The sequence below is a fragment of the Lepisosteus platostomus genome, chromosome 9 (assembly GCF_059453375.1).
Source record: "Lepisosteus platostomus isolate fLepPlt1 chromosome 9, fLepPlt1.hap1, whole genome shotgun sequence".
Lineage (NCBI taxonomy): Eukaryota > Metazoa > Chordata > Actinopteri > Semionotiformes > Lepisosteidae > Lepisosteus > Lepisosteus platostomus.
Genome location: NC_142619.1, coordinates 38,411,370 through 38,437,592, shown reverse-complemented (window position 1 = coordinate 38,437,592; position 26,223 = coordinate 38,411,370). Strand labels below are relative to the sequence as shown.

General features: G+C 37.1%; 2 protein-coding genes across 3 annotated transcripts in view; both read left to right on the top strand.

The window, feature by feature from the left end:
* The first annotated feature begins 1,760 nt into the window (after positions 1-1,760).
* Positions 1,761-13,496, top strand: cpa4 (carboxypeptidase A4). Its single transcript, XM_088644908.1, has 11 exons — positions 1,761-1,913; positions 3,291-3,372; positions 4,248-4,382; positions 4,628-4,726; positions 5,513-5,614; positions 6,296-6,397; positions 7,929-8,039; positions 10,848-10,938; positions 11,244-11,443; positions 12,095-12,179; positions 13,212-13,496. The coding sequence occupies exons 1-11, from the start codon at positions 1,849-1,851 to the stop codon at positions 13,397-13,399; spliced, it is 1,260 nt and encodes a 419-aa protein (XP_088501034.1). The 5' UTR covers positions 1,761-1,848; the 3' UTR covers positions 13,400-13,496.
* A 2,563-nt stretch (positions 13,497-16,059) lies between these two features.
* tfec (transcription factor EC) overlaps positions 16,060-26,223 on the top strand; it is a 72,490-nt gene continuing 62,326 nt past the window's right edge. For both annotated transcript variants that reach the window (XM_088644901.1, XM_088644900.1), the window contains exon 1: positions 16,060-16,128. The gene's annotated coding sequence lies outside the window, so the exon portion shown is untranslated. The remainder of the gene's footprint in view (positions 16,129-26,223) is intronic.

Genomic DNA, 26,223 nt, shown 5'->3' with positions numbered 1-26,223 from the left:
TGAACAAATTATTTTACTCAGTATTCTTGTGTGGTTAAAGTAAAAACATTTGCGAATGCAAGTTACCTATTAACATACGGCACTGTAATAGTCAACTTTAATGAGTTTGTTTGAGTTTTGTGATTTTTTTAGCTGTTCTTATGAGATGTACAAATATAATCCAAATCACAGGAAAGTGTATTTTATATTACCTGTCACTATTAATGAAAAGTGTTTTTTTGTTACTTGGTTTTATCATGGCAGGTATGTCGTATAATGCATTAAAATATAACAATTAACTGTCTGAAAAAGTCTCAAATTTAAATAATAATAATAATAATAATAATAATAATAATAATAATAATAATAATTGCTTACTCTTTACTGGACACTCCACTCAATGCACTTTACTGGTAATGGGGTCTCCCCTCCACCACCACCAATGTGCAGCCCCACCTGGATGATGTGGCAGCCATAGTGCGCCAGAACGCTCACCACACATCAGCTATCAGTGGGGAGGAGAGCAGAGTAATGAAGCCAATAAACGACACTGGAAGGGTCTCCATACAATATTTGAATAAGTATAGTGACTATCAAAACTAACTGCTTATATAGTGCCCTCCAAAAGTATGGGGACAGCAAAGTCACAACTGCTATTTTTGTTGTTCAGTCAAGCAATCTGGATTTGTGATCTAATATTGATATGAGTAATAAAAACAATATAATATAGATTTTATTGTTGGGTAATATTAGATTATTATTAATATTTTTTGTGATATTAGAAGAACAAAAGCATGTTTTGTGTTTAAACCAGTGTTTTCAAGTTCCCATAATTACTGGTACACATTCAGTTACATTTAAGAGTGTAAAGTCTATTTGCTTGGATATCCCTTTGATGCAATAACTGCACGATGTGTACGATCCGTTGAGCTTACTTAACTCTCTGAGCACTGAGTATTTAGTAAAACGTATGAGTTTTTAAAAGTCTGAGGAGGTTGCACAACTAAAAAAGTACTAAGAATTCATTTTGGGATCTTGGAAATTTAAATGACATTCAAAATTGATAGCAATTTAAAAAATAAAATTTAAGGATCAATCACAGCATAAAACACCATTGTTTTTTTATTTGAAACTACAGTACAACAATACATTTCTCAATTCCTTTAGATCTAATTATGCTCTTCAGTACAATTTAATTGAGAATGATTATTTTGTAAAGAATGAACTAAGTCTTTCTCAGTCATATCAACTGTAAATTGTATTACTGTATTACTACAGTATGTAATTTTACTGTAACTGTATTACTATGTCATTTTAATTCAATTGTATATTTTATAATCTAATGTACATTAAAGAAAATGCAATAAGGCAGAATCTCTTACTGTGGGGTAATCATTTACAGATGTTGAAATTTAGATACCTGCTTTATTTACAACTTCACTCAATCCGAACAATTATTTTTATGTAATTTCTATACATACTGTATGTTAATCCCTCCAGACTATTGCAGTTTCAAAAAGCTTAAAACACAAATTGTTTTTCTGAGTATTATCATTGAATTCTAAATTGCTTGTGAACCTTGTAGTCTGTGAGAAATACAATGGAATAAGCAGGTGTTTGTGTATGAAGGTTAGCCTTAGGTAACACCAATTAATAAAGTTGGTATTGTTTAAATAGCATTTGAGTCAAATGTTATCTGTACTTGTACTGTACCAAAATGGAAAAACCTACAGTTTTGCCACATCAAAGTTGATTGTGCAATGAAATTGTCTTGGGAATCTAACACATGCTAACAGCAATGCATAAAAGTCGCAGTCCTTCCAGAAATAAACACATTTTGGAAAGACGGTAGGCTCTGTTTGTCACAAAATGAAGGAGCTTCTGTTCTTCTTTGCCTTGCTATTGGCTGTCCACTGCCAGAAACGCTTTATTGGGTAAGTAGTCCATCAAGCCATGCTTTTGCATTTTTGTATAATTGAGTTAATTCGAACTAAAATGCATTTCTCAGAAGGTTCTCATGCAACAGAAAGTGTTTCATAAGAACATACAAAAAGTTACAAATGCCTTTGGCCCATATAGCCTAATGAGTAGTTAGCACTAAAGGAAGTTGGAATCTAATCCAGCTCTTTCTTGAAAGCAGACAGGGAATTGACTGGGTAGTTTGTTCCATACTTCCACAGACCTTTGGATAAAGATGTGCCTCTTGTTCTAGGTTTTAAATTCACTTCCACAGTTTTGACTCGTGTTCTCTGGTTCATATTTCACTGCTGATTCTGAAGAAGTCCACAGAGTCCTCAGTGTCATTGAGGATTTTTAAGACTTTAATCAGGTCCCCTTGTAGCCTTCTCTTTTCAAGACTACAAAGGTCCTGTTCCTTCAGCCTGTCAGTGCTGGGCACTCCCTTGAGCCCTGGGAAAAGCATCTTGTTGCTCTTATCTAGGCTGATTCCAAAATTGTACACAATATTCTAAAATAGGTCTTATGTTTTATTAGTGCATTTTACAATTTATAACTATACCATCCATTTATTTTAATTTTTTTATTCCCTAATGTATAAATACCTCTAAAATGGCTATACCCAAAATACACATTTAATTCTTTGTATAAACATAAGTGTATAAAGTACCTTTCTTTCCTGAAAAAGGTGCTAAACATTGAGAAGGTGCTGAAGCGTGCTGAAACATTTTGTATCCTATTGTACATTATTTTGACACATTAAAAGAAAATTAAACGTCTTTCTTGTGTTCTGTGTGTATTTTAAAAGATATTTTAAGATGCTTTTCAAAACTCTGCGGTGAAAACTCCGGAAGTTCTTAACAAACCGAGCACAGCTTTGTAAAAATGATTTTTCCCCCCGAAAAGCCAAAGGTATCAGTAATAACGTCACCAAACCAGCAGAGGGCGACATAACAGCGCTGCACAGACATGTGCACTGTCCTTATTACGAAGTCGCCGGCAAAATAATTTAATAACAAAACCTCTTTAAAATAAATGACTTAGATGAGAAGTTTTTCAGATGGCTTCCCTTTGCATTCTAATGTGTATTTTAAATGCATTTTAAATTAGGACACTTAATCACCAAAGTGTTTTTCATATAATAAGTGAGCAACTTTCGGAAGATAAATTTACTTAAGGGAAGAAAAATCAATGGGACTTTTCTTTTGAAGATTAATATGAGTTTGACTTTTAAAAATGGTGTCTAAGAACTTCACCGAAGAACATAACTGTAGGCATTTATAAAGTCTCATGTTTATATTTAAGAAATGAGAAAAATACTTATTGCAACTAAATGAAAATGATGTTTTTTTTAGAGATCAGGTACTCAGGATCGAGCCAGGATCTAATGAGCAAATTAGCGTTCTGCAGTCTTTGCAAGAAGAAGAGGATTTCCAGGTACGAGCACAGCTCCGTGGTAAACAAGACATGACCTCATGACATGACAAAACAACCAATGCATGCGAAACAAAACATGAACATCCTTATTTTTAAAGGAAATATTACATTACACAATGACATGTGCTGAAATCACATTATAAGTCCAGGCACGTAAATATACACATTTACAAAAACAGTGGTTTCGTTCTCTGTGTGTTGGTACAAAGTCTGGGAAACTGGCAACTCCACATAAGTTTATTCAAAATCAAGGATTTTCTTGTTTTGTCTGGAAAAATATTTTTCTCCATACATCCTCAATTAAACCCTAACTGTTATCTCCATTTCAATTAGTAATTGAGATCCATAATGTACTGAACTTAGTATACATTAATGATTTCTTTTCAGCATGGGAAAACTGCTGTGGTGTATTATAATGTATACACTATATAATATATATACAATATGCTGTATGTTGTATTGGGCTTTGGAGTAGGAGAATACATTTTTTTTCCTTGTAAAGCAAAAATGCCTATAAATATAAAATGTAAACTTAAACTTGAAGTGGCAACCTAAGAAAGTTAAGAAATTTAAAGTTCACTCAATTTAGCAAATAGTTTAATCACATGTCAAGAATGAATTTATTCTTTTTTCCACCTTTTCTGGCCAAATTTTGCATACAGTAGGTTTGTGTCACTCCTTGTTTTGTTAAAGTATTTTTAAGTACATTTTTTAAGATTGAAATGAAAGATTTCTTCAGTCCTCTGCAGATGCAATGACCAAACGTGTTTCCATGACTAATGGCGTGGCTTGCCTTTGGCAAACCAGAATTGACTCGAATGCATCTCACTGTGCTTTAGTTGTACTGAAGCACATCTCTTCTTGTCTTATCTTAGTTGGACTTCTGGCTTCACCCTACCAACCCAGACCTTCCTGTTGATGTCCGGGTGCCTATTGCCAGCCTGCAAGCTGTCAAGGATTTCCTTGAATCAAATGGCATTCGATATTCTGTTATGATCAGTGATGTACAGGTAATCTGCTGTATACATGAACTGCACCTGGGCTTTAGTACCCTTAATAGAAACGATATGAACGCAATTTATTTATTCTCGTGGGTATTTGTATTTGAGCATCTTTTCTAAAGCTTCTCAAAAGGATACAATAAAAGAACACAATAGATTAACTTCAATGACAAGGACGTTTTTGCGATTAGGGTGTTGCATTTGAAGAAAGTGGAATAATTCATATTCTCATTGACTTAATATGTGTGTTTCAGGAAATGTTAGAGCAAGAGCAGAAAGAAATGGAAGCTAACAGGAGATTGGAGCGAGGCTCAAAAAGCTTCAACTTTGCTGCATACCACACCCTGGAGACGGTAGGTTTTAGGCTTAATATTCTTACATTTCTTAGTTACTTAATTATACAGTAAGTTACACCATATTCCCTCCGTTCCTTTCCTGGAGGATATTCCACCTTTTAAAGTTAAAATGTCCAAACTTTCATGTTCTACAGTGTGTTCTTTAATACACAATTCAATCCCATGTTGTGTCAATAGCCTGCTGTCAATGGGGTTTCTCACAGGATGGCATTGCTGTCTTGCCAGCTACTAGGGAACTTGTAGTGCTGTTACCTTAGCTGTAGGTGCTGTGAGACTCTTGTAGAGCGGATGGTTTTCACAAAACCCGCCTGTGCGGGTACAAGGGAAGGTGACACTGAACTGAGCATGGTCCTTCCAGATTAATAGTACATAAAATTAAATTACATAAAAATTAAAAGTGGCAATTCAAAATTTAAAAGAAAAGCACCATCATACAGAAACAAATTTTTCTAGCATCTCTAATAAACAAATCTGACCAAAGTAAATGCACGGCTATTATAATACAGACATTTCAAATTACATTGCGACAGTAATTTTAAACATTTTAAAACATGGTATAGAGAAGTATACTTATAATGTAAGTAAAATATGATATTATAAGTAATAAGTAAATATTATTTTAGAGTGTAATTTCGTATTTTAAGATAAAATGGAAAAATGTTCCTTGGTGTACAGTTTAGAAAACATTTACCCCTAATTTAACCCTAAACTGATAAATACTTAACCTGCATGGATTACAAAATTACAGCAATTTTTATTTCTCACTTTGGTTCTTTGTCCCAGATCTACGACTGGATGGATACCCTAGCTGCTGACTATCCTCACCTGGTTTCTAAAGTACAGATTGGATTTTCCTATGAACAGCGCCCAATGTATGCCCTTAAGGTACAGAAATGTAGGAGTATACAAGTTTACAGTGATTAATTATTTTTAAGCATATCACCTAGAAATTGAGGTCCCCTAGTCATGATACTGGCATTTGGAATTCCCGTCTTTAATGACTTACAGGGGGATTTTCAAAGCCTTTTAGCTCCAGAGCAGAATCTGCTCCTAATTTGCAGAAAGGAATGATATGTTTGTAAGCATAAAACTGCCAATCAAGGTAAACACTGTGGAAAACAAAAGGAAAATGTTTTTTACTTTAATTTGAATGGGCTGTATGTGTAGGGAAAAAAACCCCACAGTGAATTGTTCCCGAGAGCCAACTGCTTTGAAAATTGTCCCGTTATTCTGTTGTTGTTAGGTTTCAAATTGTAATTTGTTAGACTGATACAGTATAACTGAGACCTCTTAAATCCCTGTAAAAACTTGAACTTGTAATGTTCTCGGGTGAAAGATGAATTGTTGTTTAATTTTCTCCAGGAAGATGGTAGTAAAGCTTACACATTGTGGGAGTTCTCTTCTGGAATATGAAAGCGTTGAGATACCATGATCGTTACACGTTATAGAAATTCTCTTCTTGACTATAAAGTGTTGAGATACTGTACCATGATCATTACACATTATAGAAATTCTCTTCTTGACTATGAAAATTTTGAGACACCGTGCTGCTTGCTTGTATTCCAGTTTAGCACTGGAAGCAGCAGCCGCCCTGCCATCTGGATCGATGCTGGTATTCACTCCCGTGAATGGGTGACGCAGGCCACAGCAGTCTGGACAGCAAACAAGGTATGGTACGTGCATTGGCTGTAGGGTGTCCTTTTCTTTCAGCACACCTCCAAAATGTACAGTATTTTACTGGGAAAATGCTTGAGGTTGTGCCTTCCAGTCAGTGTCCTGCTCTCGAATGGCCTTACATGATTTTCTTGAACACAGGATTTTCCGACTGGCAATTGGAATGAGAATATTATATGCTGTAGGATGATATGCATAATTATTTTATGGTAGATCAGGTGGGTAGCTGCGTCAGCATGCGTAGGCTGCAAAGGAACAAGCAATAGGTTTATTCCATGCTGAAAAGAGAAGAAAGAAAACACAACGTTTCGGCCGTGGAGCCTCTCATACCTGAAGAAGGCTCCATGGCCGAAATGTTGTGTTTTCCTTTTTCTCTTTTCAACATGGAATAAACCTATTACTTATTATTTTATGGTTTGCTGTTCATTTAACAATAGTGGTAAAGGATTGAATGTGTTTGAGGATGCTTATGGAGTGCTTAGGTACCGTAAGGTTTGTTTACCCACTTGGCTGAGGGAAAATAAAAGTTTACTGTTTACTGATGTTATTTATGATAAAATAATGTCAGGTATGATAACAAGTTAGAAGAGCTGAGGTGAAAGTGAATTGATTGTTGTCATTCCTTCCGAAATTTAGTTAAGATCTCCATTTATTGTGCATGACCCTCATAGACCCGCTAATTATCATAGGAAGGTTATTTGTTAGTCCTACTCCCTAATGTACGCTCTGTTCATGAGGAACTATAGATAGCTTTTTACAAATGTAGCTTTTGAGAGTGTGCATATGTGGTTAGGTTTTGGAAACAGGTTGCTCTTGGAAACTTTGTTGTCGGCCATTCGAAACAAGAATATTCCTTGATTTCATCCAGCAGAAATGGTTCAGTTTGGCTGTTTTAACTGCAGTTAAAATGAAGGTGGCTGTGTTGTTAGCTTTCCCATTGCCTGTCTTGATCATAATAACAGAAGAAAGGTTACAAATTTAAGGAGGCCAGTTGCCCCATCAAGCCTGTTTGTTGCTTTGTAGCTATAACTGACCTGAGACATATTATGATAGAAGTCAGGGTATTGACTTCATGAACATGGCTGGACAGCTTGTTCCATTCCCACGCCAGGAAGCGCCTCCTGTTCTTTGTTTTAATTGCTCTTTGACATAGTCTCCACTTTCATTCTCTGGTTCGTTTTTCACTGCTCATTCTAAAGAAATCTGCTGGGTTGACTGCTGCCTTGAAGAATTTTGAATACTTGAATAATAGTAGGTCCCTATAAGAATGTAGGAGAGATTATTTGTAAGGAGCTCTCTTCGTCTGGGGGATGTTGAAAGCTTGGAGTCCTGCTGCTAAAACAGTCAAATCCGTATCGCAGAGTACTTCTATGGCCACTGTTGCACTTTATTTCAGGGAGTCTTGTGGTTGAATTTCGCAGGGGGATACCGTTGATGGTGTGTGGAGGGGGGAATTTTCTGTATAAATTTTCTTTTTGGAAAGCTTAAAATGATAATAGTAACACCACTGTTCTTCTATAATCAGATAGCAACGGACTATGGACAAGACTGCTCCCTTACATCCATCTTGGACATGTTGGACATCTACCTGTTGGTGGTGGCGAACCCCGATGGCTATGCTTACACACACAGCAATGTAAGTACAGTACCCCCAGTGGCTGCTGCAGGGACATCAGGACTCTAAATGATCAGGGTCAGCTCTATAATAACATGTTTCAAATACAGTTATTTACTCAATTTACTTTGAAGGTCTTTAATGTTACAGCCCCCAGAAAATTCAGTTTCCTTTACACTCTTTTCTCCATGGTATATGGATCAGATGTTCTCTATGAAGGCCACCACAGAGAGGCCGGAGGCTAGAGAGAAAATGGAGAAATCAGGGTAACTGTGGATTGGGATCACGAATTGTTAAGTATAGCCGCTTTCAGATCTGCGTATTTTCTGAAATAGGTCCATTTCTGGATTTGCTGAAAATGGACCTGATAATTTGTGGCTCCTCTTTTCTGCTATTGGGAAGGTCCTAGAGTCAAGCCCCCCATCCACACTAATTGCCACACAAAGCCTGTGCAGTGATTTTCTGGTATTTTTCATCGGTGAGACAGATAACAAACGTCAAACCCCAATACCTGAAACATGTTCTCTGTGAATCGGTTTCTTGACCTTTCTTTGACATTCCTGTGCCTGTGCCATTCCTGTGCCTCCCACAGACTTTCTGACATAAATCTGCTGCTTGTTTGTTAATGTGTTAGCTACAGACAAATTGGGTATTTTTACTCCTTTCTCAAAGATAGCACTCCTTTTTAAAATGATCAAAAGTATTGTGGTTCAACAATTAAACAATCATCTAAATTGTCCTTGTTAAGGATGTTAATAATCTTTTAATGGCTTCACAGCGACTTCTCTTGGATCTCAGTGGTGCTTTGGTTACAGTGAACCACAGTATCCTACTTGCCTGATTGTAGCATTTACTTGAAACTACTGCCTTTTGTTCATTTAGGTTCTAGCTTTATGAGATATTGCAGTTTATCTCTCTGTGGTTAAAGATAAACCTACTAAATAATTAGGTCCATGTAATTAGGCTGGTCACCTCTGGTGTTCCTCTGAGTTGGTGTAAATGGTGTAAATCGTCTTCTTTATCCTGATGATACTCTTATTTACTTGCATTGTAAACCTGATATTGATATGGCTGTCCCTGTTTTTACATTTTACATTGCTGTTTTACTTTGAATGAAACAAAACTTTTTGCTATCAAACAATAAGAAGACAGAGGTCATGCTTTGAATTCTGAACATCAAACTACATATTGGTACCAATATTGATGATGTTCAGATCAAGTTCTGTGACAAAATGAAAAATGTGGGGGTTCTCTTTGATTCAAGTTGAAGTTCTTAGCAGCTTGTTATGGAAATCACCAAGATCTCTTTAATTGATCTTAGGAATATTGCTTAACTTGTCTGGTTCTGGATAGCCTTTAAAATTCTGCTTCTGACTCACAAGTCTATAAAGAGTATCTATCTCCCTTATGTTTCTGTCCTGTTGTCCACTTACATCTGATTCTTGCACTCTTTGGCCCTACAACATTGGTGTCTGACTTACACAATGTACCCAGTACAGATTTATAGGTGAAAGGGCCTTTTCCTATTATGCTTCCAAAACATAGAAATCTTTTTCCATTGAGATAATGTTGGTAGAGTCCCAGCCTGTTATTAAATCATATTTTATTATGAGTATTATGAGTTTACCAGTGTTATGTTTGATCATATTAATAATAATAATCCTTATTAAAAAGTCTATTATTAGCTATTTAGCTCAAAATAGTGTGTGTTTGGTCTGGTGCTTTTAATATTTGATTTTTCACAGAAATGCCATAAATATAAAGAAAACAATTATTGCTGTCAAAGTTAGGACTTTTTCAAAAACGCTTTTCGTTTAGGGGTATATAATGACCATAATTTTTATTTTGGTGTATTAATATTTTAAAATCCAGAATGTTTTGTACAATATTTTGTTGTTCATTGGTTCCTTCAATATAATTTTGTCTCCAAACAGATTTGGAAAACTTTTCAGCCATGCCTACACATTTTGATGCACTGTCGTGGATACGTGTAGACATATGAAATTTGGATTTCAAACATTTAAAAGTTTGGTTGATTTTGTCACATAATGCCAAAATTCCCAAAAGGAGGAAGAGGAATATTGCGAACCAGACTGCCACAACATGACTAACATGACTGGATGGCCAGCACCAACAGTTAGATAACATTAGGAACTGTCCTCAGTCCAGTGTCCCAAGAGCTACGAGCTCGAAACGGAAAATGTGAGTGTAATAGTGTTTGGGAATTATCACTGCTGTTTTGATTGGCACAGTGGAGCAATTTTTCTCACCTCAATGAGAACAACACGCCTTCAAAACAGTGATGTGTACTGTACCTTCTTGAGATGGACTCTAGATTGTCCCTGCTATCACCATAATCCCCAGATTGGGCCACTACTACCCTGGCCAGCCGTGATAACTGACGTAGTACTGTGATGAGCCACTCACGGTTCTGTGTCAGTGACATGAAGAGCAACATGCTGGAGACAACTTTCTAGCTCTCTGACAGTTTTATCGCCCTCTGCATCACAGCGGGGTGTGCTAGTCACGGAGCAGGTGAAGTACTGTAGCTGGGCAGACTGAGAAAAAGAGAGCAAGCATCCGCTAGATGCGGAGGAAGGAAAAGAGAAAGAGAGGGGATTCCTCCCCGTTTTCATAGAGGGAAAGGTGAGAAAAGGTGAGCTTGGGGGAGAGGTCATTGGGACTTTCCAATGCCAGGTTGTCGTGGATCGCTACAGTACTAACTGAGGGCCTCTGGCCTCTAACACCAACCCTTTGTGGTCTGAAATGGGAGTGGTCATTTGTCCACCAGTGAACAACACAACTCTGGCCTTTCTTTCTTCATTACAGAACCGCATGTGGCGCAAGACTCGCTCCAAGAACCCCGGAAGTGTCTGTGTTGGTGTGGACCCTAACAGAAACTGGGATGCTGGATTTGGCGGCATGTGCCTTTTACATTTTTAAAATATTGCAGGGAGGCGAGGTTGATAAAGATGCTCACCAGAGCAGGAGGGCAGGGTAAAGTAGCAGGTGACGTAGCTGGGAAGACAGTTAAATTGTGAGTAATCTGTGCTTGCCAAGCAGCAAATTGCTTATGCCATGTTTAGGCTAGAACAATCAGAAAAATGGAGTGTGGCCCATGACATAAATATCAACAACACAATAGTGTATGAGATCTTGAGAGCATTAATTGTTGCCATTCATTGTATGTTGTGTGTCCTTTATCAATGGCTCTTCTATGTGAAGGTCCTGGAGCCAGTACTAATCCCTGCTCTGACTCATATCATGGCCCCTCTGCACAATCTGAGGTGGAGGTGAAGAACGTGGTGAACTTTATCAAACAGACTGGCAACTTCAAGGGCTTCATCTCCATACACAGCTACTCTCAGCTCCTCATGTACCCTCATGGATATTCTTGCAACGATATCCCGGACTACCAAGAGTTGGTACGTATAAACCAGCCAAAAGCCTTGTTTGTTCCCAAGTGGTGGGGTTTTGTGGCTGAACTGATAGCGTATCTGATTTCCTTTCCACCTTTTCTTATCCTACTGTATCTGATCTCTCTGACATCCCAAAGCTTTTTGGTATTATATTTACTTAGAGACGCAACCAAAAACTGTGGGAAGTGCCTATTACCTGTGTGCCTCATGCAGTTTTATATATGGTATGCAATTATAAAGTACCAGGTAACAAGTGACGTGGGAACACTTACAGTACAGTGGATTTACAGTTGGGTAGTTTGCTGTTGAGATCTTGATACAGCCAGAAGTACTGTAATTTTGCTGCTTTAGAAATTTCCTTATACTTTAAGCACTAAATTCTCTAAGACAGATTAATGGCCAACCCAGATAATATAATCTAATTACAGCAGGGACATTTGGCTGCAGTTGGTGTGTTCTGGTGGATTCTTGATGATGTATTTAGCAGTGACAGTTATTTTTTTTTGACAAGACAAAAGATTGGTATCCAGACTATTACTGTACCATTTCTGGACATAGAGCATAAGACCAGTTACTTATGGCTGATGCAGAATGTAACGGAAAAGATAACAGTTCATTAACCTATCTGAAGTTATTGATTGGTATTTTTTATAACAGGATGCTGTCGGTAAGTCGGCTGCAAAAGCCTTGGGCTCTCTGTATGGAACCAGCTACAAGGTGGGAAGCATCTGCAAAATTATCTGTAAGTAATCTACTTTCTGTCAAGTTACTTTCCATGGTAATACTATTCCTTGGTGTCAGTAAAAATGGACTTCATCAAAAGATGGAGGTCATACCATCTGTAAATCTCTGACTTGTATGACAACTCATTTGAGAAATCAACTGGAAATCCATTAACCCTTGCTGACCAAGGGTATTGTGACCACACATGTGTGTCAGACTGTGTGGCAATGATGAGCAGACATTGACATTTCATTGGTGTAATAAATTAATTTGTGTTAAGCACAATGGATCAAGTCACACGTTATCTGATGGAAGAATTACAGTATTTAATGAAAATGAAATTTATCATCATTTTTAAAAGCTTAAATTTGTTCCCTTCTATAAGCTCTCATTTGGGAATAGCTGAGTGTCACTCAGGCCTGCTCACTCACCCAGGGAGAGATGAAGGCATGTGGGACTCCAGGTCACCCTGCTATTTTAGGCACTTCAATCCTGTAATTATACAGCAGAGCTGAGTCGTTCAGTCTCATAGACAGGCAGCTGGTGACAGGGCTCCCTGGCGTTCAGTGAGATGAGGATTACCTAGGCCACACATCCCGCCTGAGAAGCAAACTGTGCACTGGGTCTGGATGAGTCTCTCATCCTGTCAGTGTACAGTATAGTGGAGCTCCTTTCTGTTCTACTAGAGGTCTACCATATAGCCATCTACTTAATGGTGGAATTTAACTAATTATCAACAAATCAAAGACTAAGCAGCTTCTTGTGCTAAATCCCTGTGATAGCAGGGAATAGCTCCTAGAGTCTACAACTCAGTTTGTACACTCGGCAAGTACTTGAGCTAACGAAATTGACCTTATTTTAATCCCTCACTCTCTCAGTTTGAACAGGAAAGTGTTTCATATATTGGCATTCTTGAGTGTTATCTCCTTCACCTCAAACTAGCATATTTTGTACCTGTATATCAAATCAGTAATCATATTTGACAGGAACCTTGAATGATTTTGCCTCTTTTCATAAATTTCCATACTCTTTCCTCTTTTTGTTTATGCAGATCAAGCTAGCGGAGGCAGCATTGATTGGTCCTACAACTACGGTATCAAGTACTCCTTTGCTTTTGAGCTGCGTGACACTGGTCGCTACGGTTTCCTGTTGCCAGCCAATCAAATCATCCCCACCGCTTCGGAGACCTGGCTGGCTCTGCTGAATATTATGGAGTATGTTCGGGATCAGACTTATTGAGAAGACGAGGACAGAAGGCAATGAAGCTAGGAGAAAAGAGAAAAGATCAAGCTTACTGTTACAGATTTCTCAATAAAATAAAGGTTTCAATATAGTACACCTTTGATTCTGTTTTTTGTACATTGTAATAATTATACATTTCATTGATGGTTTTTGAAGATGTATATAACAGATCAAAAGGAATGCCTGTGAGCTGGAGTTTAGCCTGGCAGATATAAGCAGGATAGAGACTGAACAGGATGTCAGTCCATCGCAGGCCACACTGACACATGCATATGAGAAACAATTTAGACATGCCTTTTAGCTTAAACAGTGTTGTCTTTAGACTGTGGATGGAAACCAGAGAGCCTAAGAACATGGGGAGAACAAGCAGGGCCTACCACTGCCACCTCATGGCTTGTACCACTGTGCAGTAATGACTGTACCGAGAAGTCATAAAAACCAACACATGAGTATTGCCCACCAGCAGCATGACATGGTAAAGTTGACCTTATTACTCATTGCTTATTTTTCATATCAGGGAATTTCTATTTCACAATGGGAGTGTGGCATCCAAAATGGAGTCCAAAAATGTGTCTGTTTTTTGCTTCTGCAGTCACAGTCGGTAACTACCCCACCATGAACGACTCTTTCTAAACTGCGTATAAGCTGTCAACCAGATGATTCACAAATTGTACAGCATTCTCAGAGCCCCTGAAAGATTTGTATAGGATTGGTGTACAGTACTTGAAAGAGATAAATGACTAAGGTGCACCATCCTTCCTTAGAGAGTTGTCCAAATTTGGAGTCAAAGTATTTATAAATAAGATGTAAACATGAAACTGCATAATATAGTTAGTATTTTAAGGAAATACAATCTTACACATGTTTATACATACATGTGTCATCAAGAAAAAGTGAACTAAGCCATGTTAGACAGTCACCGGAAGCTTTCATCTGGGAGTATCTTTATTGTTTAAACTGGGACGTCTTTGTAATACCTCTGTCTAGAAATAGCAATGTATACTGGATGTCAGGAAAAACAGTGGCAGGAACCTAAAGTTTTGATCATGTTTTATCATGTCAAGAAAATTAGAATTGAATCTAATTCTAAAACTGATCTGCAATATGTAGAAAGTCATCACATATTTTTAATTATATTTATATTTTATCATTTTGTTACTGTTACTGAGTAATCGGAATAAACATTGAATATGCAATGTCAAATTAATTTTAACGGTCAGGATATAACTCCTTGATTTATGTATCCGATGGTCACACTGCATTGGTTGTTTTCTGAGGATTGTCTTATTTGTAAAAAGAGGAAAGGAGCTATGATTTCACGCTGCATTTTATGTATATAAAACAATCTTACTTTGAGTTTTTAAAACTCTACCCGTATTTCATGCTTCAGACGTCTCAAAAATGGCTAGACAAATTACTTAAATGGATAGATAAAAAAATTAAAAGTCTTTATTATGAATCAAAACGTATTATTTTTTTAATACATCTTAGTATCTTATTGAAATGTCTTTGCGTTTCTTATAAAGCAGTGCGCCTGTACACTTTTTAGGTCATGTGGGTTGAGCCATCAGATGATAAGATGATTCATCAAAATGAATGTTTTTGTTGTGAAACCACCATGGCTTAAGTAGTTGCCATACTAAAGGAGATAAATTGACTTTTTTTTAAATAAACGTATGAACTCACCAGTTAAGGAAGCAGCCCATCAATTAATAAACAATTGCTCTTTTCTGTTTCATATTCTCCAAATATCTACAGTATCTCTTCAATTTCCTTTGAAGAACAGATAACACTAAGCATTTTGCTTTGTTTATCTTTTGAATAGAAAGCTTGGTTTTAATTGCTTTCAAGCATGTATCTAATTCTAAAACAGCTTTCAGACATATCTGTCAAACAAGTAGTGTGGAAGGGCAGTATAATCATTGACTGTCATGAATACCCCTGGCATAGTGAATCTGCCCTTCTTCCAACTGGGTGTCAATTTAGACCACCTAGAGTCAAATGCAATAGAGCTAAATTATCTTTTATTCCCACATCTGTTAATCTGCTTAATTTGGACAATTAACTGTATTTTTTATTTTTTATATATTTTTTTCTCATCATGTATGTCTCATTGTTAATGGGCTCATGTAGTGTTAAATGTTTCGTGCATTGTGTTATGTCTTTTACCTGCTACAAAGTAATTTTCCCATCTGGCACAATAAAGTAAGTACGATATTTAAATACGTAAGATAATTTCTAAAGAGGAAATAGAGAACACATCAAAGGCAGAGATTTCTAAGCCAACTTGTGTAGTTTTTCATTTTGAAACCTTTCCCACAAAAAGAATTATGCAGCTGTGAAGAGATATTCCTGTTTTATTTTGCATTTGTGAATTTTAACACATGGGACATAAATGAATAGAGTTATTATGGGAAGGCACATGAACCTTTTCCACATATTTTTTTAATGCTACAAATCAAAATCTGTGAATCATTATTCCTGGTGTAGTTTGAATTTTGGAATACAAAGGCAAACGATGTGTGCAAACCTAATAATGGGATGGCGAATCAACTTCCTCTTTGCACACAGTTCCTTAGACAATGAAAAAAATGTTAAAAAAGAGGAAACGAGCTTTGCTTTATATTTAGCACCCCTTTCACTTTAAAATGCTGACAGACAGTGCTGAATATCTAGACTACCAGATCCACAATGTCTACCATCACACGGCCTTAAGAATTTAACAGGTAACACATTTGTTTACTTATGATCTTATGAGAATACTCATTGTCACAAAATCCTTTGCATATTTGCTTTGACCACTTATTGTTTTTATTCAATTAAAGTGTTTTCGACACAAATTTTAAGTAGCTAGAGAGTTGCTGATATTGTTTCAACATCCGACAATGATACAGTACATTTCTAAAATGAAGTGCATGTGTTTCAAGGTGGCAACATCAAAAGAAAGTGTTTGAGTTAGGCTGAACGGGAATCCAAAGTGAGAAGGAGTTCACAGACAGAAAATTAGCTTTCACAATTAAATCAAATTTAATTTCAATAAGTTTGCATCCCATTGGAATGAAAATACACACACCTCTTTGTGTGATTTTCACACAACCCCAGGTGAAATTATAGGTATTAATTTGTGTGTGTTAATTCCACACAGCATGAAATGAGCTTAGCTAATTGTAAGAAAGACAATGAACACTGATTTACCTTCCATTGTTACTTTTGCATGAGGGCAATCTCTTTGATAACTTGACGCCTGTTAACTAGGTTTTTTGAGATAAAGGTTCTTGTTCCAGGAATTCTCTCGCTTAAAAATTTTGTTCTTATTTTTTATTTCGTTTAAATATTTAAATAACATTATGCATGTGTTGTTAATTGTATTGCTTCACAAATTAACAATGTGTGTGTACCTTTTTAAAGCTCTTTCTGTGTCTTATTGTTTGTATCATGTTGCTTTAGATAAATCTAATTATGTTTAATTAAGTTAGTATCTCCACAGAATTTAGTGAACATACAACGGTTGTTTTCTCTGGTTCATGTATTTACTTTGATGAAAAATGAACTTGTTCATGCTTATAGTTTTGTGCTTTTTGTGTCAGCTGTTTACTTCTAAGATGCAGTGAACTGGCTTTAATGTACAGCGTGGTCTTATAATTACATAGTTTCACAATTTAATTGCGTTGTATGGAATTTACATTAAAATTAATAAAAACATTAAAAAAATTAAAATAACAACCATGACTCAATGTGTTTGGGAAACCAACATTTCCAGATACTGTAGCTAGTTTTCAGAAATGGAAATTTGATTACCCATCTTGCATACAGTATTCAAAATGCTAAATATTATCAAGGGATAAATACTGTACTCACAGAAGATTTTAGTGAGCTACTGATCTTCAGATTCTTGCGAATTAAAATTAAACATCTTTATTCAGGATATTTAAGTAAGTCTAGGTTTTCTGTGGCAAGCCAGGCATATTTATGAAAAACAAGAGATCATACTTTGCATCCATTTAAAAAACTTAGTAATTTTGGACTGTACTAAGGTTTACAAAGTAAACAGCATATCTTAGAATTATGTTCAAATGGTGTTAATCTCAAGACTGCAAATTAAAAAATAATACATACTCTTACAATGTCTGTGGTACAACCCTGAACATAAAAATGTGCTATTCTATTACCTGATTCTTCAATGTTAGCCCTACATATTAAGTTATTTTACTGTCAATGTTATAAAACAGCCAATGTTCCTGTCATTTCTTTTTATAAAGCTGCAGAAATGTCTCATAAAATCAGAACCTTTTTGGGAACAAGTTTCTCAGAATTGAAAACTTTAATCTGAAGTAAATATACTGTATTTTACATTGTCATAGGAAAAGCAAATCACTGTTTTTCTATTTTCCTCAACACTTTGAAAATTCTTCTATTGCACAGCTACATGGCCATAAAATAGCATGAGGAAGGACAACTGTTAGGAGCAACTTCAAAATAGCGAGATACGTGTGTACTGAAAAAACTACTGTATACATTGCATATACAGTATCTACATGCAAATCTACCCAGTGATGGTATTCTGTTACAATTATATCTTTAACTGATATCAGAGGTCATATTCACTTCTATAACAGATTCTTTTAATGTTTAAAAGCATTTGAGCATATTTTCTAAACCGATGCAGTATACCTCAGAGAGTGCGAACCGCACAGTTACAATAAGTGTCATTCCTACAGTATCAAAAGACCCCTGTTCCCCTGGTGGGTGGGAGCGAGGTTTCAGGGAACTGAGCACTCCATAATCAATCAACTGCTGCTCCTTAGGTATAAAATAAAAACATGACAGAAAAACTTCTCCCGAGAGACCTGAGAGAGTAGCATCACTCTAACAGTCTAATTTAATCCAGCAAGCGATGTTAGAGGTGTGATGATCCTGGCGAACACCCCAGTGAAAGCATGCCATTTTCCATTATGTCTTGTTGCCTCATGTCACCAGAGAATGACTTGTGAGTAATCATTCTGGATCTCGTTTGTGGCATACTGTATATCCACGTCTTTATCAAGACACCTGATTTCTGGTGCAGGGATGGTAGTAACAATCAGTGACTTCAACCAGAGGTTCCTCTTTTTTCCCCTTGTAAACCTAAAGAAAAACAGATAATGGACACCGAAGGTTGAATCATGGGACAAAACCAGGCATAAAAGCATGACAAAAGGCCATGTGGTAACACCTGGTCCCAAAATCCAGAGCTGGCATGACATACAATACATAGTCTTGATCAGCATGTGGAGTTTTATATCAAATGCACAGCACCACTATTTTAAGTTGACCTAAAGAATAAAATGGTGTTATAGTAAATTTAAGCAAATCAATAGATTGTAATAACAATGAGCACTGGAAAAGAAATACTGATTATATGGTAATTACTCAATGCATGCATCAAAATATTTCTAGATGAAATGTGGAGACTAGCAAAATGTAGAGCTGTTTCTTGACGGAAGCTTGTACATTGGATTCAGCAATATGACTGGATAACTTAACTGGTAGCTTCCATGACTTGTAGCTCCAGACACTCACATCCCATTGTGTAAAGAAGTTCTTCCTTTTGTCTGGTTTAAATCTACTTTCTCGCGGTTTCCACTTGTGTCCTCTGGTTCATGTTTCACTGTGAATTCTGAAGAACTCCACTGAGTTGCTTTTGTTCATATTCTGTGAAGAAAATTGCATATTTTTGACTCCCTACAGTGGCTTTGTGTAGAACAATTTGCTTTCTTACCAGCTATTACAGCTATTTTATCTACAGTAACTATACCTGCTCCTCTTCATAAAGCCGCACTTTATTGTGCCATTCTTGCTCATGACCACTTTCCATGTCTGCCCAAGGCTTTGTATTGTAGTATAGACAAATCTAGACAAAAATTGTAGTATTGAAAGTACAAGTTCAAGGGGCAAGTAATTGTGTATGACAATATGATCCAAGGGTTGTTGGTTACACTTGTGCACAATTTCTGTCCTTCATAACCTTGTTTCTTTCTGCTTCGCCCTGAGGAGCATTTTCAGGACAGCTGGCAAGTAATGCAGACACAAACTAAAACAGATAATCACATTGTTTCTATACAATGAGAAATGGAAGAAAAGTCCATAGAAATATACACATACATATACACATATATATTCAATATTAAGCTTTATCCCAACCCCATGATTTTAAACAGATGTATTTATTGCAATTAAGGTAAAAAATAGAATAATATACCATATCTACCTTTTGTGCAATTTAAAATATTTTTGCCATGTCTTTCTTTGATCTTTCACTTGGTTATTTCACCAAATCCACAATTGTCAAGCTTCAGATGGAAAAGGAAACTGTAGACTTGTCAAAGGATCCACAGTCAGAAGAGTTCCTCATATTAGAACTTTTTGGTTGGGAGAATCAGAAAATACCAGTATTTTTTTCTCATACTCACTCACTGATCACACTACTCTTTTTTCTGTTAACTTGTACAAGTTTATAATTTTGAGGATTCACAAGTGCCTACTTAAAATATTGAAATTTACATTTTTTTACAGGTGAGTCAGGACACAACGAGCACTCTAATATATACACTTTCAATTAATAATCAATTTTAGAATGCAAGTGATACCCAAGAATTGACTGGGATAAATACATAATGCTTTTACTTCTGAAATGAGCATTTATTACTGTCCAACATTTTAGCCTGGTTTACTTCTTACATTAAACAACTCATAGCAACTGAACAGTACAATTCTGCCATCCTCCACCTCCTGTGTTCTTAAATAAAAAATATGTTTTATCCTGTTTGTTAAAAAAATATTGAGGTAATTGAATACGCACTCATCCTAACAAGATTTCTAAATAATGAACCAGATACAAACATAACGTGTGAATATTTCTTTCTCTGGCTATAGAAATCTATTTCATTGTAGATGAAGACGACAGATATTTATGTCACATAGTTTTTAATAGCTCATTACCTCCTTTGATAGTCTTTTGTGACTGGGGCATTTTAGGTGAAGTGATTGTTTTTGTTTCTGCGGTCTGCTTCACACCACAGAATGACACAGCAGGAATACCCTCTTCAGCCCATGCTTCTATCCATTTCCTCTTTTTCCTATAATATTGTACATTTTGCATGGTAATAGCTAGAGATCAGGAAACTCCGGCGGGCATTTGTATATTTACATATCGTTGCGTGTTCTGTGCAATCCTTTATTTGGTGTTGGTAGGAAGCAGTCTTGTGGTGTGCAGTGTGCATAAGATTCTAGTTGTTCAAGGTGGGTTTTGCTGTGGGCACTTCGAAAGCACATGAAGGGATGAGTCATGCTCACATTACTTTTGCCTGACTATATTCTAAGAATAACAGAATGTCTACTATTGTGAGTCTCTTGTGGGCTTTTTTTCTTGATATGTGCCAGCGTGTTATTGTTGACAAGCTGTTTGGAGGGGCTCACAGATAATGACTTCTTATTTATTAGAGAAAATCCTTATTATATCCAAATGTATTAAAAAAGCAATTGTTTTAAAAAATGACATTATTGATAACTGATATTTGAAAAACAGCACTTTCATGATACCGGTGTCATATAATGTAATGAAAAAAAGTAATAACCTTCGAATATTTTGTGAAGTCTTATGAAACAGTATGATCTGGAGACCACACGATGCCTTTTCTATGCACCCGGCACAGCAAGTGATATGTGTGGGTGACCAAAACCACAGCCGGCTGCACACATCCCTAACAGCGAGCTGAAGAAATATGGAAGGGATGTGTGCACGGATATTCTGGGAAAGCCTGTCATTCACATATGCCATTGTGATTTCCCTTAGCAAGAGAAGAAATATCCTAAGAAGAATTAAGTTAATGCAAACACACTGTTAAGACTGAATAGATGTCAAATATATATGCCAAATAGAAATCAATTTCATTTGCAGAGATAAAGACAATAGACCAGTGATGTGGGCCTGTGTTGCTGAAAAGCTTTTATCTTGTTGTCATTTTCTGTGTGAGACGTAGTTGTCTGTTGTGCCGAAGCTCTTTCCGCTCTGATTTCTTGGCTGTGTGCAGCCTGAGCAGTGTTCTCTCAGGAAGTGTCATGTACCAGAGCTCATATCTACTACTTCTTTAAACCAGAACTGACAGTAACAACAATAATGAGAAAACCTGTCCTTTTCATTACTGCGGTCACTTCTTTATACGATATGTTCACATAGAACAACAGCAATAATAAATCTATACACGTATCTAGCACTTTCAAAGCCCTGAGGATCCAGAAGAGCATTTCCCATAGGAGGGGACCCACTTCATCCACCTCTGGAGTGCAGCCTCTGGGTGATGCACAGCAGCCATAATGTGTCAGCAGCCCCACTACACAGCACATCAGGCAGTGATGTGAGAAATGACTTTGCCAATTGAAGTATGGGAGAACTTCAGGAAGGCTTATTTCTTAACCCCCAGAGTGGACTTAAAGGAGGATACCACCACTCTTTTTAAAAGTTTCAGGGGATCTTTAATGACCAAGTAGTGAGGACCTTGGTTTAATGTCTCATCCAAAGGGTGGTACATCCCAGAGCACAGTGTCTCTGATCATTATACTGAGGCACAGGTTTAGAAATTCTGGTCCAGAGGGAAGAGTGCCACTCCAGAGCTTCATCGAACACTCGCAAGCGAAGTACCGCTTACAATCTGTACTGCTAGAGTTCATACTCCAGCTGGCCCTTCACCATTCAGCAATTCATCCCTGAACAATGTATTCTCCTGGGGCTTTCCTTGTCATGTAGGAAACATTACATAACCCAGGTCATGTCGTGGGTTAGACTGCTGTGACTATTGTAATTTAAGTGGGAGTGAGCCATTTACCAAAGAAGAGCTACTGATGACATGTACAGAGTGATTCAGAGGACAAAATGTGGGTTAGAATTTGTGTCACAGTGATGAAGCATTGCTACTGTATCTCTCTCTCTGTCTGTTTTTCTCTTGCCATCTATTTGGTTGTCTGTCTGTTTGTCTTTGGCTAACCGTTCACTGGCCTGTTAAGATTTTTATTTAGCTCTGGAAGCCATTTCCAGCCCTTCCCCTTTGAGGGGAATGTTAGCTCTATTAGAAGTTGCAAAATTTCCACTGAAATAATTTACATAACTTGTTCAGGATCTAAGTGTTCAATATTTTTTGGGGGAGCTTGAATACTAAACATCTGCATGTGTCAATGTAGTGTAATGCAGAAAGTCACTGTCACGTTGACTTGCTGTGAGTAAGGTGTCAATATAATGTTGACCAGCCATGGGACAAACTGAAAAAGAGGTTCAAGTACAATAAATAATACCTTTCCTCCCACATGACGCAAAAATTAAAAAAAACATCAAAGTTCAGAGCTACGGTATGTTCTCTTTGACACAGGCTTATGAGCACTAAAATTCAAAAAGGAACAACTGTTTTTAAAAAAATGAGTTCTGAAAAGAGAAATGTGTCATCCAGATTCCTGTGAATAATAAGGAGAAATTACAGAGGTCTTTAGTTTAAATAGTTTAAAAGTTAACTGCATCTGCAAACAAACACCCTTGAATTGTGTAGATGGCTATCACACTGTCCTTAATGTATATATTAACTGCCTTGTTCTTATGGCAGCACTAGTTGAATTATTGATGTTACCTTCTGACCAGTCAGATCAGAGAATTAATGTTCCTTGTACTGTATATAGTTCTTTTAATCACAAAGGATCCTAAAAGCACTGTACATACGGTATACGAGGAGACTCTCTTCATCCGCTGCAGTGCGGCACCCACCTGCATGACTAGTTGCAAACTCTATACACTACACAGCGCAGCGGGGGGAGAAGTGAGAGATTGCTTCATCAGTTGAATTAAGGAGGAACTTTAGGAAGGCCGGATTGTGTAAGTCCAGGGTGGAATTCAGCCAGGACACCAAGGTGGTTAACACACCCTGAATCATCACATCCTTGGATCATTAGTCATTTATGACCAATGGTGTTGTTCATTAGAGCAGGTACTCTTATATCAGTGCCATTGGATCATTCATGACTAATTGGTCAGGACGTCAGTTTAACGTCACAGCCAAAAATAGCACCTCCTTCACCACAGTGTCTCTGTTTGGACTGCTGGGGCATTGGTTTGCAAATTCTGGTCCAGAGGGAAGACTACAGCCTGCTGGTCCTCCAGCACCTATCAAGAACATAAAGACAAATCAAATAGGAGGCCAAATCAGAGGAGGTCATTCAGTCTGTCTTGTTTGTTTGGTAGTTTCGTGTTGGTACTTCTTGAAAGAGCCCAGAGATTGGGCTTCATCCACTTGCCTGGTTAGCCTCTACAGACGTCTTTCCTGTTCTCCATTTTAAATTAATTTGATTCAGTCTATTGATACATTTATGGATTGTTTTGGGTTTTTTGTACTTGGACCAAGTCTCCTCTAAAGCTAGATCATAATAAAGCAAGAGCACAACTTTCTTGATTTAAAATCCATACTTTTCCCTGTAAACCCCAGCATTCTTGTTTCATTGCTTCCCCAAACTGTCTTGATGAGAACACAGAGAAATCTCCATGTCTTGCTTCCTGCAATCACCCCAGAATCACCTGTGTGATATACATTAGTGATTACTGCTTTGTACACCAGGAGGCTATCCTGGATAAGAGCATCTGCTGCATTGGGCTCTTCTCATTTCTGACCTCTCCTCTATTCTTAATCATGCTTCCTGAGTTGATTGCTTTGCACTTGCCAAACTTAAAGTTCACTCGCCAGACTTCTACTCAGTCCATGTCTTTACTGTATGTAAGCACCACTGCTTTGGTGTTTTGCCAGTTCCCCTGTTTCTGTAGTATGATTTTGTAGGTGTTCACCAGTTTTCAGTCATTTGTTAAGTCAATGCTGGCAGTCTGTTACAATGCCATTACTTTACATGCGTTCTTCTAGCTTAGCTCTTACTACTGGTACCATAATGTTAGCAGTACAATAAGTCAGATTGACTGGCTTGTAGTTAGCTGGTCCGTTTTGTTTCATTTTTTTACTGAAGTGGTATTACATTTTTTAATTAAGTGGTGCTGTATTTTGTACTGAAGTGGTTTTTCGTCACTAAGCACAAATCACAGTTATTGATGGTTAAAATGTCTGTGAATAACATCCCTTATTTCCTGAAGCGAAACTATAAAAATACAGCCAGGCTTCAGTGTTTTATTACTTTTAAGCAGTATTAGCACTTGTAATACCTCAATGTCAGTGATGCTAAAATCACTGTATACTGATGGATTTCCTCTATACTAATGGATTTCCTTCTGTAATCTACCTGCTACAGGACATGCTACTGACCTCTTCTCCAGCAAAAATCTGCATGACAAATTCCTTGAGAATTTATTTACAGTACTGTTAGTTTCTTAGTTCTCCACTAAAACATTTAGGCCATATAATTTTTTAACTTAAATGTACATTTTCCACCATCAGAAAGCATTATATTGAATACATTTATTCAGTTATGTAAATCCCAGAAACAATTGATCCATGATATTATGGGGACCTCTGGTGGTGATATAGGGAAGAGTCAAGCAGATGTTTTCAAAAGTAACAATATTGCAGACAACTTCTGTTGCACAAAAGCTTTCTCATGATTCTGTTCCTGCAGTTCCGAATTTAAATTATATTAGTCAAAGTATAACAACAGAAACAACAACAACAACAACAACAATAATAATAATAATAATAATAATAATAATAATAATAATAATAATAATAATAATATACTTATTATAGCACTTTCATGGACAACCCAATCAATAATTTATAATAATAATTCCTTACACTTATATATTGCTTTTCTGGACATGCCTCACATGATACGAAAGCAGCCAGAGTGCGCCAGAACGCTCACCACACATCAGCTATCAGTGAGGAGGAGAACAAAATGATTAAGCCAATTCAAAAATGGGGATTATAAGGGGGACATGATTGGTAAAAATCAGTATAGGGGCATTAGGAGCCACACAGACCACTGGGTGAGCACCCCCTGCTGGCCACACTAACACCTCTTCCAGCAGCAACCTTAGTTTTTCCCAGGAGGTCTCCCATTCAGGTACTGAACAGGCTCACACCTGCTTAGCTTTAGGAGGTTACCAGCTGTGAGATGCAGGGTGAAATAGCTGTTATTAAAAATGGTAACTTTGCTATTTTATATTGATTCTCATTCAGAAGGAAGTGCTATACTAACAAAGGGGTGCCGTGCTTATTAAAGTGTTAATAAAGTTATTAACAGCTGGGCACCTCTGACTTTGTTCATTGCAGAAATTCTGTACCAGATACTATCTGCACAAGTAGTAAAGTGGAGCAATGAGGACCGCAGCAGTAGCACTGTGAGACTTTGGAACAGTGCCATCATTGGTAGTGGAGGTCTAATTACCAAAGGGGGTCAGCATCTGGCTTTGAAATGTCTTTTGAAGGACGGCACCTCTTACAGGGCTGTGTTCCTGGTGACCACACTCTGGTGCATTTGGATTCTCTGGTACAGAGTGACAAGTAACACCTACTGGCCCCATTGGAACACCTCCAACATGATCTATTCAAGCACTGTCCAGATCTAGCATTGCTTTAGCTTCTGAGAACACAAACACCTTCACAACACAAATGAACAGAAAAGTAAAACAAAAACTTTTAAAAGTTTTTTTTTTGTCTTTTTGGAGGAAACATAAGTAAATGAAAACAAAGCAAGCATAGGTTAGTTAACTAATACTGAAAAGCAAAAAATAGAGTGGAAACACAATATTATGGCTGTGGAGCGTCCTTCAGGTGAATAGAGGAGGAAGGGCAATGAGAAGATAAATT

Excerpts from the sequence above, each read along its gene's own strand:
- cpa4 (XM_088644908.1), top strand. The coding sequence starts at position 1,849 with ATGAAGGAGCTTCTGTTCTTCTTTGCCTTGCTATTGGCTGTCCACTGC. Across the intron at positions 1,914-3,290 it reads TGCCAGAAACGCTTTATTGG|AGATCAGGTACTCAGGATCG; the intron begins GTAAGTAGTCCA and ends TGTTTTTTTTAG. Across the intron at positions 5,615-6,295 it reads GCCCAATGTATGCCCTTAAG|TTTAGCACTGGAAGCAGCAG; the intron begins GTACAGAAATGT and ends CTTGTATTCCAG.